The sequence below is a fragment of the Bubalus kerabau genome, chromosome 20 (genome assembly GCF_029407905.1).
Source record: "Bubalus kerabau isolate K-KA32 ecotype Philippines breed swamp buffalo chromosome 20, PCC_UOA_SB_1v2, whole genome shotgun sequence".
Lineage (NCBI taxonomy): Eukaryota > Metazoa > Chordata > Mammalia > Artiodactyla > Bovidae > Bubalus > Bubalus kerabau.
The window spans coordinates 46,658,430-46,676,767 of record NC_073643.1 but is presented as its reverse complement, the minus strand read 5'-3'; the positions used below and the strand labels follow the sequence as shown (position 1 = coordinate 46,676,767).

The 18,338-nt window shown below is 39.4% G+C and overlaps 1 protein-coding gene across 8 annotated transcripts in view; it reads right to left on the bottom strand.

Annotated features, from left to right (window-relative positions):
- Window positions 1-18,338, bottom strand: part of ERC2 (ELKS/RAB6-interacting/CAST family member 2) — a 997,915-nt gene that overhangs the window by 596,047 nt on the left and 383,530 nt on the right. For all 8 annotated transcript variants that reach the window (XM_055558162.1, XM_055558161.1, XM_055558164.1 and 5 more), the window contains one exon: window positions 12,388-12,555. In XM_055558162.1, the coding sequence (XP_055414137.1) occupies window positions 12,388-12,555 (168 nt within the window). The remainder of the gene's footprint in view (window positions 1-12,387; window positions 12,556-18,338) is intronic.

Below are 18,338 nucleotides of genomic sequence, written 5' to 3'. Positions count from 1 at the left end.
TGCCTGCAGAGCATTCAGACCCTTACAGATACTGAACATGTATCATTGGATAACTGAATGGTAGGAAGGAAAGGCAAACTGGCCAGAACAGGGCAATGATGCCCCAGGCCTCAGATACCATAGGGGAATGGAGAGAAGGAAAGGGAAAAATATAATCAGAGCCCAGGCTCTGTCACTAATTAGTTCTCTGACCCTAAACAAGTCTCTTAATCTCAGAACTCATGTACTGAGTAGGGAAAAGGAAAAGGTTGGACTAGCAGGGTTCATCAAGTCTCTTCCATGTTTATATTCTCTCATATCTGTCTTCAGGACTGTCCATGCTTCATCAGCATACGCATTTTAACAGACAAATACTATTCAGTTGGGTTCAACAGAGGGAAAGGGGTAGAAAGATGCAGCTGAGTACAGTGCCTATAGATGTTGACTGAATGCATGAATAAATGAGCAGGCTTCCCCAAATCTCTCTAATTCTCCACCAGAAGGTGAATTTTTTAGCTTTGGTTCTTTTGATAATAAAATGTAATTTCATCAAGTCATCTCTAAGAGAAGGGCAACTTCAAATCCCTTAGAAGAAAAGCAATATACACAATGGAGACAGATGGTGAACTCACTGCTTCCCCAAGAAACTAAGCCTAACCAAGGAAGCCACCATCTCCAATCAAGAGATACAAAGTGACCTTTGAAATATCATTTCATTTGGATAAAATGATCAATAGTATCAACTGGTTAAAATCAAGCTGTTTCTTCCCTAGACCATTGATCACTGGGCAAATCCAGATAAGAACAGCAAACATGCATGCTTGTTTGTTCTGTAGAATTTTCCCTGAAACCCTTGACATCAACCTGATGTCATAATAAAGACACAATGTATTAAATGATGTCAGAGTAAAATGCCTTTCAGTTAGTTCAGTTCAGTCCCTCAGTCATGTCTGACTCTTTGCAACCCCATGGACTGTAGCACTCCAGGCTTCCCTATCCATCACTAAATCCCAGAGTTTGCTCAAATTCATGTACATCAAGTCGTTGATGCCATCCAACCATCTCATTCTCTGTTGTCCCCTTCTCCTCCTGCCCTCAATCTTTCCCAACATCAGGGTCTTTTCCAATGAGTCAGTTCTGCACATCAGGTGGCCAAAGTATTGGAGCTTCAGCTTCAGCATCAGTCCTTACAATGAATATTCAGGACTGACTTCCTTTAGGACTGACTAGTTTGATCTCCTTATTGTCCAAGGGACTCTCGTGAGTCTTCTCCAACACCACAGTTCAAAAGTATCAGTTCTTTGGGGCTCACCTTTCTTTATGGTCCAACTTTCACATCCATACATGACTACTGGAAAAACCATAACTTTGACTATACCCACCTTTGTTGGCAAAGTAATGTCTCAGCTTTTTAATATGCTGTCTAGGTTGGTCATAGCTTTTCTTCCAAGGAGCAAGCGTCTTTTAAATTCATGGCTGCAGTCACCACCTGCAGTGATTTTGGAGCCCAAGAAGATAACGTCCATCACTGTTTCCACTGTCTCCCCATCTATTTGTCATGAAGTGACGGGACCAGATGCTATGATCTTAGTTTTTTGCATGTTGAGTTTTAAGCCAGTTTTTTCACTCTGCTCTTTCACTTTCATCAAGAGGCTTTTTAGTTCCTCTTCACTTTCTGCCATAAGGGTGGTGTCATCTGCATATCTGAGGTTATTGATATTTCTCCTGGCAATCTTGATTCCAGCTTGTGCTTTATCCAGCCTGGCATTTCACATGATGTACTCTACATGTAAGTTAAATAAGCAGGGTGACAATATACAGCCTTGATGTACTCCTTTCCCAATTTGGACCAGTCCATTGTCCGTGTTTAGTTCTAACTGTTGCTTCTTGACCTGCATACAGATTTCTCAGGAGGCAGGTCAGGTGGTCTGGAATTCCCATATCCTGAAGAATTTTCCAGTTTGTTGTGATCCACACAGTCAAAGACTTTGGCATAGTCAATAAAGCAGGTGGTTTTCTGGAATTCTCTTGCTTTTTATATGATCCAGTGGATGTTGGCAATTTGATCTCTGGTTCCTCTGCCTTTTCTAAAACCAGCTTGAACATCAGGAAGTTCACGGTTCACGTATTGCTGAAGCCTGGCTTGGAGAATTTTGAGCATTACTTTACTAGCGTGTGAGATGAGTGCAATTGTGCGGTAGTTTGAGCATTCTTTGGCATTGCCTTTCTTTGGGATTGGAATGAAAACTGACCTTTCCTGGTCCTGTGGCCACTGCTGAGTTTTCCAAATTTGCTGGCATATTGAGTGCAGCACTCTCACAGCATCACCTTTTAGGATTTGAAATAGCTCAGCTGGAATTTCATCACCTCCACTACCTTTCTTCATAGTGATGCTTCCTAAGGCCCACTTGACTTCACACTCCAGGATGTCTGGCTCTAGGTCAGTGATCATAGCATGGTAGTCATTATCGGGGTCATTAAGATCTTTTTTTGTATAGTTCTTCTGTGTATTCTTGCCACCTCTTCTTAATATCTTCTGCTTCTGTTAGGTCCATACCATTTCTGTCCTTTATTGTGCCCATCTTTGCATGAAATATTCCCTTGGTATCTCCAATTTTCTTGAAGAGATCTCTAGTCTTTCCCATTTTATTATTTTTCTCTATTTCTTCGTATTGATCACTTAGGAAGGCTTTCTTATTTCTCCTTGCTCTTTTTTGGAACTCTGCATTTAGATGGATATATTTTTCCTTTTCTCCTTTGCATTTCACTTCTCTTATTTTCTCAGCTATATGTAAGACCTCCTCAGACAACCATTTTGCCTTTTTGCATTTCTTTTTCTTGGGGATGGTACAGTGTCATGAATCTCCATCTGTAGTTCTTCAGGCCCTCAATCTATTAGATCTAATTGCTTGAATCTATTTGTCACTTCTACTGTATAATCATAAGAGATTTGATTTAGATTATACCTGAATGGTCTAATGGTTTTCCCTACTTTCTTCAATTTAAGTCTGAATTTGGCAAAAAGGAGTGAGCCACAGTCAGCTCCTGGTCTTGTTTTTGCTGACTGTATAGAGTTTCTCCATCTTTGGCTGCAAAGAATATAATCAATCTGATTTCAGTATTGACAATCTGGTGATGTCCGTGTGTAGAGTCATCTCTTGTGTTGTTGGAAGAAGGTGTTTGCTATGAGCAGTGTGTTCTCTTGGCAAAAACTCTGTTAGCCTTTTCCCTGCTTCATTTTGTACTCCAAGGCAAAATTGCCTGTTGCTCCAGATATTTCTTGACTTCCTACTTTTGCATTCCAGTCCCCTATGATGAAAAGGACATCTTTTTTTTTTTTTTTGGTGTTAGTTCTAGAAGGTCTTATAGGTCATCATAGAACCATTCAACTTCAGCTTCTTTGGCATTAGTGGTTGGGTCATAAACTTGGATTACTGTAATATTGAATGGTTTGCCTTGGAATCAAACAGAGATCATTCTGTCATTTTTGAGATGCTTCAAAATGGTTTCTTTTTTCCAAAATTTCAATTTTCAAAATGCTTTTGCTTAGACCCAATAACATACAGCTACCCTCCAAACACAGAACATACATTGAGAATTCATTATATAATATAGTGTGTGTGTGTTAGTCACTCAGTCATGTCTGAGTCTTTCGACCCCATGGACTATAGCCCACTAGGCTCCTCTATCCATGGAGCTCTCCAAGCAGGAATACTGGGTTGCCATGCCCTTTTCCAGGGGCTCTTCCCAACCCAGGAATTGAACCCGGGTCTCCCTCATTGCAGGCAAATTCTTTACCATTTGAGCTACCTGGGAAGCCCATATAATACAGTAAGTTAGCTTTTTCTTATACTTTTTACCAAAGAAGGCAATTTCAAAAGAAAACTGGCAAATCACAAACGCTAACCTAGACAATACTTTTTTAGCTGCAGATATTGAAGCAACATAGGTTAACTGACATTCAGTCAACAATGAACAAATGAAGTGCATTTTTGGTCAGAAAAATATAGTCTTAATGATCTTTTCCAAATGACTGAAATGTTGGCATTTAGCTACAGAAATTTAAACTGGGTGATACCTGATAGGTGACCCACATCTATCTAAATCAGATGTTTTATTTCTATCATATATTCCATATACTAAAGTTAACCAGCATCCCTCTCCAAAGTAGTTGATTTGATCAGAATAGTCAGATCAGTTTGAACAATTCTAGTAATTTTAATACTTCAAGAGTGCTATAAATGTACTCTTTTTAACATATGTGATTATGTGAAACATGTGATTTACATATTATGTGATTAACATGTGAAAATTATAAAACAGAAAGTAATATTAATAGTTGAATCACACACACATACACACACACCCAAAATGTTCAGCTCTGTTAACTTCCTATAATCATGCCAGAGAAAAGCTAAAAATGTTACAGATAAATGGCCATGATACTAAGTAAATCACTTTAAGGATTACTATCTCAAGGCAAGGAGCATAGTGATCCAAGATGAGAAGGGTGGTCCAAACAGAGGAAGAAAAAGGCCCCAATAAGCCAGAAAACGTCTAGAGAGTAATCTGCTCTAGTAGGGGCCAAGGAGAAGGGTGTCCCTTGTGCATTGTAGGATGTTCAGCAGCACCCCTGGCCTCTCCCCTCCAGACGCTTGCCGTGATCCTAGAGCTGTGGCAACCAGAACTCCAGACATTGCCAACTGTTCCTCTGGAGGGCTGGGGCTTGTTAAGTACAGTCCAGTTGAGAACCATTGCCTTAGATTCACAGCCACCTCGGTTGTAGCCCCAAACCCTAAGTGTCAGCCAAGTTCCTGGCTTCAAACATAGAGCAAACTTGCCTACACTGAGGTCTGACCTTAGGTGACCAGCTCACCACAAAGTGGAATAGCTTCCCAGATTGCTCCCCTTGGGACTAGGCGAGGAGTCTACTGAACCATGAGTTCATCTGCGACTAGTCCAGAAAAGCTGCTTAGATGTCTCAAAACGTTTTTCAAGGTCTCAATCCTTTAAAAGCCAACAACCAAAACAAAGTGAAAATACTATGAGAGCAAAAATGCTGCACTCCTTTGAAAAGGAAGCTGTAAAACACTCCAAAAGCTTCATGGTACATGAAGAGTTTCATGGAGGAAAAGATAAATGTAAACTAAAGGTCACTATTATCTTTTTTCTAAAAACAGATTAATACATATTATAAAAAATCCAGTTCTAATGTCATATTTTTTAATTTGTTTTCCTATTTTTCATCACGTTATTTAGTAGCTACATCTCTGCCAATTTGGTATTAAAAACAGGCATCCTTGTGTATCAGCCTTAGGTAAATTGCTATTATGACCAACCTAGATAGCATATTGAAAAGCAGAGACATTACTTTGCCAACAAAGGTTCGTCTAGTCAAGGCTATGGTTTTTCCTGTGGTCATGTATGGATGTGAGAGTTGGACTGTGAAGAAGGCTGAGCGCCGAAGAATTGATGCTTTTGAACTGTGGTGTTGGAGAAGACTCTTGAGAGTCCCTTGGACTGCAAGGAGATCCAACCAGTCCGTTCTGAAGGAGATCAGCCCTGGGATTTCTTTGGAAGGAATGATGCTAAAGCTGAAACTCCAATACTTTGGCCACCTCATGCCAAGAGTTGACTCATTGGAAAAGACTCTGATGCTGGGAGGGATTGTGGGCAGGAGGAGAAGGGGATGACAGAGGATGAGATGGCTGGGTGAACTCCGGGAGTTGGTGATGGACAGGGAGGCCTGGCGTGCTGCGATTCATGGGGTCACAAAGAGTCGGACACGACTGAGCAACTGATCTGATCTGATCTGATCTGAAAAGTTAATGAGGGGGCTTCCCTGATGGCTCAGTGGAAAGAATCTGCCTATCAATGCAGGAAATGTAGGTTTGATCTATGGGTTGGGAATTTCCCCTGGAGAAGGAAATGGCAACCCACTCTAGTATTCTTGCCTGGGAAATTCATGGACAGAGGAGCCTGGCGGGTTATAGTCCATGGAGTCGCAAAAGAGCTGGACACAACTGAGTGACTAAACAACGACTACAAAAGTTAATGATTCCACTTGTCTCATGAGGGAGGCAGGATCATAAATAGAAAAATGCCAGAATAGTGTGGCAGTTAAAATTAGCTCTATCACCTCCTTGCCATGTGACTATAGGCAAGTCACTCACTAAATCAATGTCCCATTTAAAAAATAGGGATTTTAACTGTATCTACATGCCAGTATTTTTTTTTTTGGTAAGGACTCAACCTAAAGATGCAAAGCCCTGAGGACAGTGTCTTGTATACAGTAAGGATTCAGTCAACAGCGGATTATTCTCCTGTTATGAAAATTATCATCTTCATGATAATAATTGGAAATTACCATTGATAGTCAGCAATTTCACTGTATCATTCTCATTAAATGCCATGCCTCTAATAAACCAGTAAATTAGAAGTCAGAAATGGAAGAAGCAGCATCCTCTTTGTGGAACAAAACAGTATTTTCTGTAAATGCAACATTTTCTTTTTACTAAAAGGGAAAATTAAGGAATGACTAAGCTCCCTCACTCAGACTCTTCACCCATCTTCACTTTCCCAGAGTAATGGAACAGATGCAGGTAAAGCAGCACTTATTTCTTTACCTGTGCTTTTCTAGTCACGGGATAGTTCCATCTTGTAACCTACACAGAATACACTGTTCTGGGAGTAACAAGTGGGTTTGACATTTCACTGGGGCAAATGACTCTTTGTATAGCTAACAATATTCTTGGGCCAGGCGTGACTCTCAAAGCCATTTCTCCCAAATTCTCATTCATTCAGAATTTACTGACATAATTTATTCATCATATGCATATTGACTGAGGACCATCACTTGAAAAGAATTTTGCAAGGAGCTGGAGGTATCCTGATCATGATGGCTGGGGCACTCAAGGAGCTTAGCCCTGGGAAGGAAGACAACATTCACTAAAGGGGTGCAGGTGTGCATAACTTCAAAGTGAGTAAAAAAAAAAAAAAAAAGGTTCTCTAGGGGGTGTAAAAGCTCTCCCAGTCCACAGTGTCAGCAAAGACCTCCCAAACTAAGTGACACAAAAATTGAGTGGAAAGCTCAGGAGTAAAGCTGCTGCTGCTAAGTTGCATCAGTCGTGTCCAACTCTGTACGACCCCCTAGATGGCAGCCCACCAGGCTCCCCCGTCCCTGGGATTCTCCAGGCAAGAACACTGGAGTGGGTTGCCATTTTCTTCTCCAATGCATAGAAGTGAAAAGAGAAAGTGAAGTCGCTCAATCATGTCTGACTCTTCACGACAGCATGGACTGTAGCCTACCAGGCTCCTCTGTCCATGGGATTTTCCAGGCAAGAGTACTGCAGTGGGTTGCCATTGCCTTATCCACAGCAGTAAAGCTAAGAACCACATTTCCCAGATTCCTTTTAAGTAGGGTCTGGTTAGATCCTGCTAATGAGAGGCATTTGTGTGAACTTTGGAACTCTGGCCCAGGAGTTTGAATCTTGACCAACAGCATGATGTGAGGGGAAAGAGGGGGAGGTGTGAGGGTGGCCAGTGGCAGAGAAGACACTTAACCAGAAACTGCGTTACATGGTCAAGGCACTGTCTGCTTTCTCTTGGTCTCCTAGAGTTGTCCCGATTCTTGATCATCCCTAATATGGTTCTACCAGCAATTTACTGGGTCTCTGGATATTCTTGTAGTAAATATTGTTTTGCTTAAGGTAGCCTGAACTAGCTTCTGCTCTTTGCATCCATCAAGTGCTTTGTTTCTACTAACAGACCACATTATACAAGTCTATCTCCCCAACCAGCCTGTCGGTTTCTTGAGGACTGGAGAGTGTCTTTTTTCTCTTTGAACCTCCAGGACTTAGAGTAGTGACTGACTGACACATAAGGAACACTAGTAAATGCAAAATGGATATGATTTTTCACATGTTTAAAAAACTAAGAGATTTGCCAATAAATTTCTTTAACTCTGAATGTTTAACACTGAAAAAGAGCTCAAATGAGTCAAAAAGTCTTCCATACCTTACATCAATTTTACACTCACAGGGAAATCTCTATGTTTCATAGTCATCTTCTGAGTTTAACTTTTTAATATACATTTCATGAAGCAACTCACTACACTAATAATCATACTCCTGTAGCTTTCTTTCCTCTGTTGTCATACAGAATTTTCACCATCATATTTCCAAAGGGGTAGAATAAAACTGCTAAAGGGGGCAGGTCCACACTCACCACTCCTAGGAACAAACTATATACCGCTCTCTCCCTGCCCTTTCCAACCCACAGGGCAGTCCAGGAAGCTCAGTAGGCAGCTAGTGAATTTAATGTCCAGAGAGATCACCATCTGTTTCTCTACCCCTGATAAATAAAGTACCTCTGCTCTATAAAGTCACGTTGCTTGTGAGACTAAGACCTAGAATGAAAATGGAGATAGAATTTTTGTCCAATTTAATGGCTTTAAAAAAAAAAAAAAGAAAACTTTTCTTGAGTAGTAAAATTATGCTGCAAGAATCTAGGAACTACACAGCAGTCTGAATTTGATCTGGTTCAAATAATGCTACCATGTCCTAAAATCTTAGTCATTATACACTTTCCAAATGTACAATGTCACCAAGGTTTTATGACATTTCCTACAAAAAGGTAGCACTTCATCAGTGGAAGCTTGAATTCAGGTATGGGAACAGAATGCTACGGCTGCTGCATGAAAATCATGCTGCTCCTATGACTTCAGTATCATAGCTGCACGGGGATAATACGCCAAACCATTTTCGTACATGCACCTTTTTGACCTGTACTAAAACAATTCTATATTTCTTGGAACTATTGAGTAAAGCCAAAAACATGTATGGTAGGACCAAATCTATTATGGATGACTTCTGTTTTCCTACAGAAGTTTGATCAGAGATAGTATGCCACCTGGGGTTCTCTGTTTCTTCAATTTCACTTCCTTCCTCAAGTAACAAAAGGCTTAGAGCATCATGTCTGTGCCTGCTGCCCAGACATGTGACCTGTGCACATGGCTATGGAGTACACAAGACTTCTGAGACCCAGGGCTTTGAAGGCAAAGCTGACAGATATGAGGTGCAAACCTAGCTTCACCAGGTTAAACATGGCTATGAAAGGAGCATACCCAGTTCTACTGGCATCAAAACACAGTGCTGGTTGCCAGAGAGTCTATGAGAAAGAAATATTAAGTAACAATGAACCTCTGACATTGACACGAGTTTATTATTCTTCCATTCCAACACACCCTAATCCAAAGCTTATGCTGTTCCAATCTGGGCCTGCCCTAAAACAGCAAATTATGCTGAATGTGGTCAAAACTCTAAGAAGTCTTCAGTCCCAAAGACAATCTTTCATTAGCTCATCAGCTCCTGTATTATTTCCACATTTTGAAGTGGTTTTGAATTGTGTGCATCACTTCTTTAGATATTATTTCTCTTTTAAACTGCAGATATAATAGTACTCCTTCCCCATCACTATGTTGAAAACTTTAAGCTAAACAACCTCTCCAAATATACATGAAATATTTCCAAACCCATCATCGGCACAGTTTAACTAAGTGGGATTGCTATCCTATTGTCCAAAGGAGCCATAATATATAACTGGCTTTGTTCTAGAACTTCGAAACTGATTCCAAACTTTTAAATCTGGTGGAGGGGGCAGGAGGAGGGAGTTTAAAATTTCGCAAAATATTCATGTCAGCAAAAGAAGCTGTTTGTCACTTCTGCATTGAAAGTGCCTTCCCAGAACCTTTATTGAGTAAAGTGCTGCCATTTATTCCTCAAGAATGAGGGAGCTTAGAATGGATAAAAAACAAGGTCCTACTATAGAGCACAGGGAACTAAATCCAGTCTCCTAGGATAAATCATAATGGAAAGGAATTATTTTTTAAAAAGTATGTAGAAAGCCTAGAGATAAACCAAGACACATATGGTTACTAACCTATGACAAAGGAGGAAAGAATATACAATGGAGAAAAAAGCCTTGGGAAAACTGGACAGCTACATATAAGAGAATGAAATTAGAATACTCCCTAACACCATACATTAAAAATAAAACTTGAAATGGATTATAGACCTGAATGTAAAGCCACACACTATAAACCTTTTAGAGGAAAACATAGGCAGAACACTGTTTGACATAAACCTCAGCAGGATTTTTTTTGACCCACCTTTGAGAGTGATGAAAATCAAAACAAAAATTAATAAACGGGGCTTATTAAACTTAAAAACTTTTGGAAAGCAAAGGAAACCATAAATAATATGAAAAGATAATCCTCAGAATGGAAGAAAATATTTACAAATGAAGCAACTGACAAAGGATCAATCTCCAAAACATACAAACAGTTCATGAAGCTTAATATAAAAAAAAAAAAAAACAAAAAAATGGATGGAAGACCTAAATAGACATTTCTCCAAAGAAGACACACAGATGGCCAAGAGGCACATAAAAAGATGCTCAACAACACTAATTATTAGAGAAATGCAAATCAAAACTAAAATGGGGTATCACTTCACACTATCAGACTGGCCATAATTTAAAACATCTACAAATAATAAATGCTGGAGAAGATATGGAGAACAGGGAACCCTCTTGCACTGTTGGTGGGAATGTAAATTTGTACAGCTACTATGGAAAACGGTATGGAGATTCCTTTAAAAATTAAAAATAGAGCTAACGTATGGTCCAGCAATCTCACTTTGGGACATATATTTGGAGAAGATCATACTTTGAAAATACACACACATCCCAATGTTCATAGCAGCACTATTTATAATAGCCAGGACATGAAAGCAATCTAAATGCCCATCAGCAGAGGAATGGGTAAAGTAGATGTGGTACATATATACAATAGAATATTACTCCGCCCAAAAAGGAACAAAATTGCATCATTTATAGAGGTGAGGATGGACCTGGAGACTGTAATACAGAATGAAGTCAGTCAGAAAAACAAATATCATATTTTAACGCATGTATGTGGAATCTAAAAAAAAGTACAGATGATCTTATTTGAAAAACTGTAACAAAGACACAGATGTAGAGAACAAACATGGATACAGGAGGGAGGGGGGCTGGGATGAACTAGGTGGTGGAGGTTGATATATACAGACTACTATGTATAAAATAGATTACTAATGAGAATATCCTGTGAGGATGGAAACCACTGAGGATGGAGACGTGGCTTCATAGGCATGCAACTTGCATATGTACACAGGGCCCCCGTACTCAGAAGGGCCCCAAACTTAGTTTAATGCTTCACTATGACCATCCTGAAATTCTCAATAAAGTCTGAATAAAGGGTCTTATATTTTCATCTTGCACTTGGCCCCACAAATTAGGTAGCTTGTTGTGACTGGAGAGGTTTGGTCAGAGTGTGATACGAACAGTTTTCTGTTTTAAAAGAATTACTCCAGTTTGTATGTTAAGAGCACCCAGTAGGAAAAGTAAGGGTTGAAGCAGGAAAAACAGCTAGCATGCTGTCGATACAAATAAGGTGAGAGGTGATGGTAGCAAATGTCACCAGGAGAAGGGCCAGTTAGATCCCATTTGTCTGCAGCTGCCTGGTGACATGCTTGTCTATGGCGGTGCCTTGGCCAGCCAGCTCCTACTTCTCCAAACTGGTTTCTGCTCAGATTCCATGCTGCTGCCTGTTAATCTGAGAGCCCTATATGTTTTCCAACAGCTTCTTTCTCTCAAAAGAGTGGGTATTAGCTTCTCTTCTTGCCTACCCTTTTCTCTAGGGAAGGCAGGGCACTCTTTGATCCCACAAAACTGTACACAGTAGCAAACAGGAATTCTTCAAAAGAAAAATCTGGGTGTTGTCCCCAAATCTGGATCCCCTACTATGGAGAAAATGAAAGAAAGAAGAGCCCTAGCCAAGTCCAGTATCTTCTGTGTTAAATCACTGTATTACAACTTACTTCACATTGTCTCACTGACTCCAATTAAGAAATAGGTGTAACTATTACTTCACACCCACTAAGATCTGTATGAGTCTGACAGGATAAGAGCTACTAAAGTTTATACAAATACAAAATGCACCTAAAATACCTTTAAGACCCACAAAACACATTGACTGCTCAGTTCTCAGTAAAGAAAAGGAAAAATTAATGATATGTTTTAGATTTATATCTAAATTTGTACAATTATCTCTATGCTTAAGCTAGTAAATGAAAAAAAAAAAATACTAGTTTCCAGGTGATCAAATAAGTAAATTCATGAAGTTGTGCTAAAACTGACATGATACAATCACCAGTAAGTTAAATATCAGTAAGTTTAAAGTTTACACTCACTAATCTAAAATTTTTGAACAATAATTTCTTCTTTCCCACACACTCAAAAGTTTCTCTGAAATGACAAAACATGGATGATACCAATTCTCAATCTGAAGTGCTTACATCAGGTACTCACCTTTTTCTGAAGAACATTGATTTTCCTTTCCTTCACTTCTAACATATCCTTCATGTCTCGAATCTCTCCAGCCAGTGTCCCCTTCTCTTCTGTGAGGTCCTGCAGCTGTTTCGTTTTTTTATTGAGAAAAGATTCTTTCTCTTCTAGCCGTAATCTCAGTGCATCTACCTGAAATTAGGAAAAAGAAAAAAGCTTGCAGTTTTACAGAGAGGTCATCAGTAACTACGTCCTGCCCTGGGAGATGGGTGGGGCAGCAGTACACCTTCTCAGCAGCACGATCAAATACTGCTCATGGGCAGCTCCAGGCTGTGTGTTTTAAAGCCTACATCTACCTTAAAATCCTACTGCATGTGTACCTGTCCAGTGATATATATATTTTTTAATTATAAGGTTTATATGAAATAAGACGTTATGAAGTCATCTCATGTTGTGAAGCCGAAAGCTGGGAAACAAAGCACATGAATTCTCTGTATCTTTGAGAGCCCAGGGAGGGTACAACACTGTTCATGCCACGTAGCATCCTCCAGGAATACAGAGAACGCAATGAGCCATGCCACGGACATCTGGGAGAATAAGACTGGCAATAGAGGAACGCTCCTAAATTAGAAAAAGACGTGTAGCCAAGATGAAGTAAATGCTTTTAGAGGAAGAAAATGCTGTGGATGACACCTATTCTACAGCTTCATGAAAGACTGCTTTACAAACACTAAAGAAAAAATTTAGATTTCTACAATTTCTGCTTTTCAAATGTTGGTAATAGAATGGGGAAACATAAGCTTTTTTTTTAATGTTAACATTCCAAAGATCATGTGCAAAAAATGTTTACATGGGTGACGCAGGACACTGGGATGACAGACGACTCTAGTCCTCACCTTCCACACTGGGAACTGGATAGATAGAAGCAACATCAACACTAGGAAGCAATTAAGCATGTTATTGAGAGATATCAAAATAACCAGGCATAAAGAGTTTAAAGAGGTAATCTTGAGGAAAAAGAATGGGACAGGGTTAAGTTGGGGACTGCTGCATCTCATAGCATATCTTGTTGAATATTTGCTCATTATACTATTTGCAAGTAAAGTTTAGATGAATACAGAAACAAACAAAAACATTTTTTTAAAAAAGGAGCAGGAATACTGTAATAAGCAAAAATAGATATATAAATATTATAAGGACAAAGGGTCAAAGGCAATTTGGAACAAAGGAAAGACACTTAGGTTTTAGGTTCTGCTTCTATCTGGGCTTCCCTGGTGGCTCAGACAGTAAAGAATCTGCCTACAAAGCAGAAGATCTGCATTCAATCCCTGGGTCAGGAAGATTCCCTGGAGAAGGGAATGGCAACCCACTCCAGTGTTCTTGCCTGAAGAATCCCATGGCCAGAGCAGCCTGGCAGGCTACAGTCCATAGGGTCACAAATAAACACCACTGAGTGACCAGTGCTACTCTATCTGTGAGGATGAGGACAAATAATTCTCACTTGCCCACACCAAGTCTTCAGCCTCAGTTTCTTCACTTATAAAACAAAAAGGTAAGGACTGACTACCTCTAAGTGCCTGGCATTTTATGATTTTAAAGACAGCAATCAGTCCTAGGTGGAACACATCAGGGCAGAAAAATACTAGAAATAAAAAAGTTATCAGGAAAGAATCTCCTTTCCTTACCCCTGTTGAAGAAAGGAGGGCCAAAGTAGTGTTTTTAAATGTCAAAGGTGATGGGGAGGTAGGTAAGCAGAGAGGTTTTCTAGTTTCTGCCCAGACAGCAAGATGAAGCTGGGAGATCCCAGCAAGGGCAGAGGTGATGACAAGTGCTGGAAGCCCAGTTGGCCGAATGACCCTGACTGCATTATGAGACAGGATGGACACTCTATGGTTTCCAGAAGGTGAGAACTGCTGAATCTGCAAACCTCTGATAGCTCTGCCTCTTCTCACATAATGGCTATCGAGATCTAGGGACAGAGGTGAAGGGGAAATTCATATCCTGGTGACCTCCCCTTTCCTAAATGAAAAACTCATGCCAGTTGCACTAAAGCTTAAACATTCCAGATTCTCCAGGGGTCTATGTAAAAAGTTATCTCCATCTACCAACTTAGAATAACATCAGTACTTATCTCTGAGTTTTCCTCTTATCTGGTGAAAAAGTGTGATTTTTAGTTTATACATAAAAGGGTAGCATTTAGTGGGTTCCTTCGAAACTGGCAGAACATGTTGATCACTGCAGGTTACAGCAGTGGTTAGAAAGGGTTACACATTCAATTTTAGGGATCTGTACATAGGCTGACTAGGACTCTGTAAAAATTGAAGAAGAAACTGCGGTCCCATTAGCCCCACATTCTACCTATCAAAGATGGTGGTCATTATCTGGACAAAGGAGACGCCCAATCCAAATCCATGATACAAATAAATTACAACCTGGGAGATAGTGAGTGATGCTAGAGAAAGTTTCAGAAGAGACTCTAACTGATCAATAATAGTAAGCTTAACATTTGTAGTGCCTTCTGGCTATGTGTGATCTTTCAATGTCTTGCTCCATCTTACTAAGTCCATAAGAGATTAAAACAGCAACCCAAGCTTTTGTAAGGACTATTAAGTAAGACTTAAGTAAGACTATTTCTCCAGGAACAAAACAGAGAGCAAAGTTGCTCATGATCAACACACTACTCGCAACACCCAAACTCTACATGGCAGGAAGAAGTCTGTGCCAGCCAAGGTCTTCTGTTTGTGAGTTTATTTTCCATGCGCCTGACAGCATGTACTCAGCTTCAAAGGAATTTGAATTGTGGCCTTCAATCACCTTCACTCTATCTCTACAGCTCTGCACAGCCTCCTAGAATCAAGAAATGAAGCTTAAAGTTTTTTGTTTTTTTTTTTAAGGCAAAATGTTGACCTGAACTACATCCAATTCTCAACCAACATTAGCCCAGTTTGCAGTAAGCAAGCATGACATCATTTCTAAAGTCAAATTTTAACTTCCAGATGGTGCAAAACCACAAGCAGGCGCACAGACCTTCTGATGCACAGAAGTTTAAACACAGGAATCAGGCCAGAAAGAAGATAGTCTATTAAAAATTAGAATATGTAGTTCCAAACTGAGTATCAGTGAGTAGGATTAAAATTCCCTTCACTAATATTTGAACTTCACCCGATAGTATAGTTCATTTTTAAAAAGAATCAGAAAAGCCTACAAGTTTAGATTATATTCCAACATCAGGTAGAGACATAAAAGTTAAAATGTTTGGGAATATGAAATACCTTTCTCTACCTCTTCACTCAACACCAAATAATTTTAAGGGCCCTTGACTCTCTTTCTTAAACTTTGGCAGTTGACTCAATAATAAAACTTGGCAAAGCAAAGAGCACCATCATTTCGCAGAAAAACAAAAGAAAATTAGAACTGCATGATATTGTCAGTGCACAAAGAGCCATAGGTTGAATTCCCAGTTTTTACATATTATTTAACCGCATGGGAACTAGTCCCCTAATGTTAAAACTAAGACAATCTTTTCATTTTAGGAGAATTACTCATTTCCTTCTGATCCAGTTGTGTGTATATTTGTGCCTGTATGTGGGTGCATGTGTGTGTGTATGTTTAAAAGCATGTAATGTATGAAAATTTAACCTTTTACCTGGCAGTATAAAGCATAAAGCACTTGTTATCACTTCAGTTCCAGGTAATAACTTGAAAGAAAATGACCATGGCAATGAAATTGGCAAAAATTGCCAAAATCAGAGTTAAACATTATTAATCTTCATGTCAGCACCCAGGAATTATAACCAGTTCCAATGGTGAGGTATGTTTCTAGAAGTTCTGTACATAAGCTTCCTGACCTTTCTGCCGTATTTTACACAGGCCTTCAGAACAGTTTCAGTGTTGTGACAAAACACTAAGTGCTACTTGATATGCCATAAATAATTTTTAAAAATCAAATGGTTCATTTCCATCTTAAAATGACTACAGCAACACTTGAGAGAAAGAAAAAAAAAAAACACTTGAGAGAGAAAAAGGGGCCACTTGAAAATTTTCACAGATTAAATATTACTTACTTGACATCACTTCAGGCATTGAATAAACACGCTATCACAAAGAACAACTTTAAAAGAAAATGAAACTGGAACATACACAAAAGCTCCCAGTACAGTTTTATTTCACATTTAAAGTGTCGTTTGAAATGGTACCTCATAGTGGTTTTGATTTGCATTTCTCTGATAATGAGTGATGTTGAGCATCTTTTCTTGTGTTCTGGATGGGGAACACATGTATACCTGTGGCGGATTCATTTTGATATTTGGCAAATCTAATACAGTTATGTAAAGTTTAAAAATAAAATAAAATTAAAAAAAAAAAAAAAAGTGTCGTTTGTTTGTTTTTCCTAATAGTAGACTTGGGTTAATGGTATATTTGAATTTGATTCAACTTGCAATCATTCAAATGGGGAGACAGATTCAAAGTTAGAAGTATGCATAATGTATGGAAGTATGCTTCCAAAGACAAAAACACTGAAAATAACCTAAAATCTAGAAGCCACTGTGGTAGTAACCACTAGTTCTCACTCAAATCCAATTTGCCTTTACTTCCTGAACACTGGATCCATCTCTCTTTCCAGCCCCGTTGTGGGAAAATGGAGCCATTCATGAAATGTAAGCAGAAGCGTCATACATCACTTCCTATCTACACCTCCCTGACACCCCTCCCCGTTCTTGAGACTCTGAAGGATACATTTTCCACATGGTGGAGCTACAAGATGGCAGAACCTCCATATATCTGGATCCTCAAAAGCAGGATCACCCCTAACTCCCTGCCCCCCAACAGTATGATATGTTAAACTACTCAATTACTATAATTTCCCCTGGTTTTATTAAAAAGTAGGTACCTTAAAACTAGAAAGGTTTGTTTGCCTTAGAGATGGCCATAAACCTACATGAAACTGGGTCACTGTTCTTCCCTCTACTCCTTCAGTGTGTAAGACCTCAAAATCTACTTTCCTCTATCCTTTCATTCCAATTCCAAAGAAGTGTGGCGGGGATTGGGGCAGGGAGAGATGGTTGACAGAGAGCCAAGGACAGAGCTGAAAGGAAGAAGTAGCAGAATCCTAGGGAGTAAACACAGAAGTTAAAGATCAAGATCCTGGGGAGAAGAGAAAAAGAGATCAAAGAGGAAGAGTCTTCTATAGCACACTGGTCTGAACTTATAGTCATATCAACAAGTGGCTCAAGTGGACAACTCTGTTTTGCAAAGTCTCTCCACTGCAAATATAGGTGTTCAAGCAACTCATGTCAATGGCCATGGACGTACTCACCAGCCTTCGAAATGTCAAGAATAAATCAAAGGTGTCATAAGCAAAATGAGGATAATAAGAGTACCACCTTCATCAAATTACGTTAAAGATTAAATTAAATAACACATGTAATGCACTTAGCACAGTACCTGGCACCTAGAAACACTCAATAAATTTTTGCTATTGTTATTATATTTTATTATTCTGCTTTCCACAGCCTGTAACCCAGTGATTTATATACTGTAGGAATGCAATAAAGGTTGCTAATCAACAGCCCTCAGGAAAAGTGGAGAACCAGCAAGTAAGGTTTTGTGCTCTAACATGTACCAGAGTGTTATACTGTCTGTCATTTACTTTAAAATATTTCAGCATACATGGTATGATATGTGCCTGTGTGGAGGGGTGGCTGGGTCCATGGGTGTATTTCCCAACTGTGAATAAATTCTCCAGGGGTAGTTAATTAGCTATGAAAGATTTCAGTTAAAAGCTGACATGCCAGAGTCAACTACCAAAAGTGGCTCAATAGTCTTTATATTTGATGAGTATCTGAAATTTGGTCAATTAACATAATTGATGTGAGGACTGACTTTTCCTTGATGAAATGGGTGGTGTTCAAGTTGTATGGATTGGCTAGAAATGTTGCACAGATACTTCCACCCTTCCAGAAAAAAGACTGAAG